Genomic DNA, 6,067 nt, shown 5'->3' on the forward strand with positions numbered 1-6,067 from the left:
CTGAAAAGTTAGGGAACATATGTGGGATGGGGTACATCTTTGTATTTGCATGATGAACACAGTTGAAAAGACAATGTTGCTAATAGTAAGTCATTCCTTTAGTACCTGAGTTAGGCTGGTAGCTTGTCAGGAAGACCTCAAACATGGAATCTTAGAAATCACCATTTTTAAAAAGATTTTATTTATTTATTTGAGAGAGAGAGTGAGAGAGAGCATAAGCAGGGTGAGTGGCAGAAGGAGAAGCAGATCCTCCACTGAAAAGGAAACCCAATATGGGGCTTGATCCCAGGACACTGGGATCATGACCTGAACCAAAGACAGACAGTTAACAAGTGGAGCCATCCAGGCTCCCCTGAAATGACCATTTTGAGGAAACTTTTGACTAAGAATGGATAAAAAGTATATTATCACTTTTCTCGCTGTGAATCCCGCTCCCCTGACAAAGACAGTGTCAGCTGCATTATGGGGGCTTTTCTGGTGTAGAGCTATTAAAAAGAAAGCTACCTGAGGTGTGAGTAATGCTGGCACCAAGAACATGAGCAGGATCAAGCCCAAAAACCAGAGATAAGAACCTGAATTGGTCACCAGTCTGAAATGCAGACATTGAGCAGCCAAGAGCAATGGCAGAGGATGCAAGAACAGGGAAAGGAGGGCAAGAACCATGGCCATCCTGAGCTGGGCCAATAGCAACTGCATGGAAACAATGTATTTAAAGCACCTACAAATTGCAACTGTGGTATATGCAACTGGGGTATGTGCTTCTTGCCAAGGAAATACTCACTGCGTATGAGAGGCGAGACAAAATAGACGCACAGTACTGAAATATGTTCTCCTCATTTAGCCTCTTCACTTCTCCTTATGACACATCCTACATGCCACAAATTGTCATAGTCTCAATCTGAGTCAATTTGAGGCAAATGTCCTTCAAAATTTTGGCAGCCGAGAGTAGAGCTAGAAACTGTTCTCCCCTTCACTGCTTTCTAGTTTCACCCTTCACCCTGTAATTTGTTCCTTCTGGATGTACTCCCTCTTTCTCCATCCTTGACAAGAAATACTTCTTAACTCCCCACAAATGAATCAATGCTTGTGCCTGGCCATTCCCTTCTTACCACTTATTCTGAGGTACTAGGTGGCAGCTCACCACCTAGAGTATGACAGCTGGTGTCAGAAGAGTCCTTCCTCAGCTCCCTGAGATGCTTGCTCACTCAGACTGCCTCAGGCTACAGTAATGTGCTGGTGAATAGTGTTTGGTCCTGGAGATCTCGGGGTGGTTTATGGTTCTGGGAGTGGTGTTGTGTAAGACAATTTGGAGGTGAGAAGAATTAAAAGAATATAGAAAAGTATAGAGCATTGTCCTGTGTTTTTGCAATTCTTTTGGGAATTTTGGGAAAATTTAAAATACTTGTGTATTTGCTTTATGTGTTATTGGCTTTTTCAAAAATGAAAACTAAGACATTACTCTTAAATTTGGAGTTCTCTTTGACTATTGCTCCATTCCCAGCACACTCATTCTACTGTGATTGTTTGTGTCTGTGTGCTTGTGCCTGGATGCATAATTTTCTAGCACGTGGGTCAAGAAACTATTTCCTGTAAATAGCCAGAAAGTAAATATTTTAGACTTTTCAGGCCACATACCTGTCTCTGTCATATATCCTTTTTATTTTCCTCTTTAAAAACACTTTTTAAGAATATTTTTAAAACTCTCACAGATTGTACAAAAACAAGGCATAGGTTGAATTTGGCTCAGCATATTAGTTTGTCAAACTCTGTGGTAGATCCATTTTATATTTTCACACACATGTATCATGAACAATAATATAAGAGGTATCCTTTAACTACTACTGCTATAGCATCTGTGATTTGCTTGAGTATGTGACCAATGACCACATTCAGGATGTTATAGTTTTTCCAAATTCAATGTACCCCAACTTAGTTTACTTGATGCATAAATCTCAAAAATGATAGTTTTAATAAAAAAGGTTATCAGAACATCTCGTTGCTTCCAAGCTATCAAGTTGTTCAGAAGGATATCAAGGAATGAAGATATAGTTGAATAGTATGAAAGTCTCAAGTGAATATCATGAAGAACCCATTTAAATCTACTCTGTATTCTTCTTTATATAGAAAAAGTTATATTATATTATTGTTTGATACCTAAATATGAGCTATATGTAATTTACCTGGCAACTGAACTTAATTGTATTCAGTAAATACAACTAAGAGAATTTCTGTTTATTGTTGATGTTATTTATCTACCAGGAGCATATAAATGAAAGACCTGTTTGTGATGTTTGCTCTCAATACCTCAGAAGTTGAAATATCCACCTTCCTGTTGATTGGGATCCCAGGGCTTGAGCATATGCACGTTTGGATCTCCATCCCCATCTGTTTTATGTACCTCCTGGCCATCCTGGGCAACTGCACCATCCTCTTTGTCATCAAGACAGAGCCTTCCCTGCATGAGCCAATGTACTATTTTCTCTCCATGTTGGCCCTATCTGACCTGGGCTTGTCTTTCTCTTCTCTTCCCTCCATGCTAAGGATCTTCTTGTTCAATGCTTTGGAGATTTCTGCTGATGCATGTATTGCCCAGGAATTTTTCATCCATGGATTCACAGACATGGAATCTTCGGTGCTTCTAATCATGTCCTTTGATCGCTTTCTAGCTATTCGCACCCCCCTGAGGTATAGCTCCATTCTTACCAGCTCCAGAGTTTTGCATATCGGACTGACATTTGCTATCAAAAGCATGTTACTAGTTCTTCCTCTTCCTTTCACTTTAAAGAGACTCAGGTACTGTAATAAACGCCTGCTCTCACACTCCTATTGCCTCCACCAGGATGTCATGAAACTGGCCTGCTCTGACAATAGGGTTAACTTTTACTATGGTCTGTTTGTTGCACTCTGCATGATGTCAGACAGCATGTTCATTGCGGTTTCCTACGTCTTCATCCTGAAGACCGTATTGGGTATTGCATCCCATGGGGAGCGACTTAAAGCTCTTAATACCTGTGTGTCCCACATCTGTGCTGTGCTTATCTTCTATGTGCCCATCATCACTTTGGCTACCATGCACCGCTTCGCCAAGCATAAATCTCCCTTGGCTATGATTCTGATAGCTGATGCATTCTTGTTGGTACCACCTTTGATGAACCCCATTGTGTATTGTGTAAAAACTCGGCAGATTAGAGTAAAAGTCTTGGAAAAACTGAGTCTAAAGTCTAAATGATGGGGCAGACATGGAAGTTCCATTTTTTCTACAATACATTATCTTAGGAGCAGGGCAATATTTCTTTCAAAGAGGAGGTGTTTCCTTTTACTTCATAGTTCTAAAGTTATATTGATTAATTAGCCAAACAATCATTTAATCCCTAAAGGGGATCTAATATACCACAGCGTATCTGATTTTGAGGAAGAGGAGGCCTCTGTTTCAGAGAGTAGGTAAGAATCCTTTTGTTACTGTTTGGGGGATTGATGACCTCTATGTTGAAGTGTAATGAAGAGCAAGAAACAGAAGCTTCTAAGGAAGAACTATGATAAGCAGCCCTAAACAGTGACTGGGCAAGCGCTGCATGGTTCTGGAGCCATTTAGCATCTTTGTATTTGCTTTCCTTATTTGATCCTTTTTTGTGTGTGATTTACATTAAGCCCTTAATATATCTAAGTTGTTTTAAATATGTTCTCTTCCTTGCTACTCAAAGTGTGGTACACTGCTCAGAAGCATAAGCATCGCCTGGAACGTAACTAGAATTGCAGAATCTCATGCTCTGTTTCAAGCCCATTAAGTGATAACCTGCATTTTACCATGACCTTAGATGATTGGTATGCACATTAATGTTTGGGAAAGAAAACTTGTGGGGGGCAATGTGAAAGGGGAACCTAGAGAGTGTGTTTTCGACTGAAGCCAGATTGGGAGGAAATTGTAGGAGGAAATTACAGGTGACCATTGACATTTGGCAGCATTTCTAGTAACAGCAAGGGGCTGAGTCCTTGGGGCACAATCGATGGAGACCCAGAGGCATCTTTCATATCATACATATGTCTTTCTCAGTGACTACAAAATGAATTTCCAGAGAAAAGAGTTGTGAATTATTCAACTTTGAAAGTCTCCTCACGATAAAATACCTTGTTCAGAGTATGTGCTTAGTAGATGTCTATCAGTTTGAACTAAAAGAATAGTCTGAAGTTTTGCTGGGGTGGAGATTCAGGGGTCAACCTATACTCAACTCACCTCTGCACGCTCTGCACCTCTTACCAGAAGCTGACATTGACAGGAAATGTAAAGGCTCTTTGTGAGAGCCAGAGAATACCATTAGGTACCGATAACTGTCAAGACACAACACAGAATCTGTACCACTGTGGTGAAACAGACATCCAAACAACTTTCTTATCTGAGCCTCCCTGGACCCACCTGTCACTTCCTGACATTGTAAATGGAGCCAGATCTGAGTACCCCAAGGACACCTAATAAGAAAGTGTCAACAGAGAAGATTTAGGAGCTATGAAGCTATGATCCCTTTATTTAAAGGATCAGAGTCCAGGATTACTGGTAATCAATAGGATATAAAGTAGCTCCAGATGGGGGGATTTAGAAGTCAACTTAAAAAAGAAAGACTAAAAAGGCCCTATCAGGGATAACATGTCCTCTAAACTTTTTATCTTGATAACTTAGTCCTGCCAGGGCTGGCCAGAGGAGTAAAAAGGCTAAAGACTCAGCCAGGAAACCAGTTTTCTGGTTTTGCCTATGCCATTTTCTAGCTATGTGTTCTTGAGAAAATTCCTTCCTTCCTTCCTTCCTTCCTTCCTTCCTTCCTTCCTTCCTTCCTTCCTTCCTTCTTTCCTGCCTTCTTTCAGATTTTTATTTATTTATTTGTCATAGAGAAAGAGAGAGAGAACAAGCAGTGGGGAGGGACAGAGGCAAAGGGAATACCAAGGAGCCTGATGCAGGACTCGATCCCAGGACCCTGGGATCATGACCTGAGCCGAAGGCAGCCACTTAACTGACTGAGCCATTCTGGTGTCCCCCGCAAATCTGTGTTGTCTATTATGATAGATTTCATATATACTTTGCAATTAAAAAATAATTCCTTCTTTCTGCATTGTATGGATTACTATGTTAACCTTTTTAAAAACCGTAAAATTCAAAAATGATCTTCAGACAAATGTGTTTAGACAAGATAGCACTTCGGTGAGTTCATATAAAAATAGAGATTTACAAGTTATCTTAAAAGTAGGAAGATAGGGTAGTACGAGGTCTACATTCCCATGTGGAAACAGTAGGAAGCCACTGAGAGGTCCCCACCATTACAGTCTGAGGATGGGTTTCCTTCACTTAGTGCTATTATTACTTAGTTCTTCTAGGTATTTAAGCCAATGATCCCTGTTATGAATTCTTGCTTGCTTTCTCATTCTCTTTCTTGTTCTCTTTCTTACACACACACACACACACACACACACACACACACACACGTATTCTGGCTATAGGTCTGAAGTCTTTGTTTAGCTTTGTTTAGCAATGGAGCCAGCCCAGAGACCTGAATTTTGCAGTGCTTTTTCCTGTTTTTCAGTTTCCACCAACTGCCCTGTATCACTGTTACATTTTGTTTGTCATTGTAAACATTCCTGCTAATACATTCCTCTATTCCCCTGTGTAAACACTTTTCCTCAAACCTGTCAGGTGATTTGCAGAAAGAACAGTGTCCCCTGACTGGCCAAGATGGTACTACCAACTACTGGACACTTGGAGACTGACACGATTAAGTGGTTGTGTCCCTGAACAGTAGACAACATGAAAAAGAAAAGTTCTATGTTGTCCTGCACTAATAAACAGATGAAGGGTAGGTTTAGTTTGTCTCCTGCTGACTTACCAAGGTCCATGCAAAAATTCTTTCAGCTGACCCCAAGTTGCAGTTTTCCTTAATAAAATGAGGTGGTATGAGCTGAAAGAATCTTCTAGCTGTAAAGTTCTTTTTTCACACTGAGTATGCATAGAAGGTTTAAATATGGTTATTTTTCATTTCATCCAGTCCAAACAACTACCATTTATTGAATATCTCTTATGTTCAGA

The 6,067-nt window shown here is 40.3% G+C and overlaps 1 protein-coding gene across 1 annotated transcript; it reads left to right on the plus strand.

Moving 5' to 3' along the window:
- Positions 1-2,287: 2,287 nt before the first annotated feature.
- On the plus strand, positions 2,288-3,229 carry LOC309840174 (olfactory receptor 51A7-like; the record flags this gene model as incomplete). The annotated part of the gene is made up of 1 exon (XM_082682246.1): positions 2,288-3,229. One exon carries the CDS (start codon positions 2,288-2,290, stop codon positions 3,227-3,229), a length of 942 nt encoding a protein of 313 aa, XP_082538372.1.
- Positions 3,230-6,067: the final 2,838 nt, after the last annotated feature.

The sequence above is a fragment of the Mustela nivalis genome, assembly GCF_964662115.1.
Source record: "Mustela nivalis genome assembly, chromosome: 9".
Lineage (NCBI taxonomy): Eukaryota > Metazoa > Chordata > Mammalia > Carnivora > Mustelidae > Mustela > Mustela nivalis.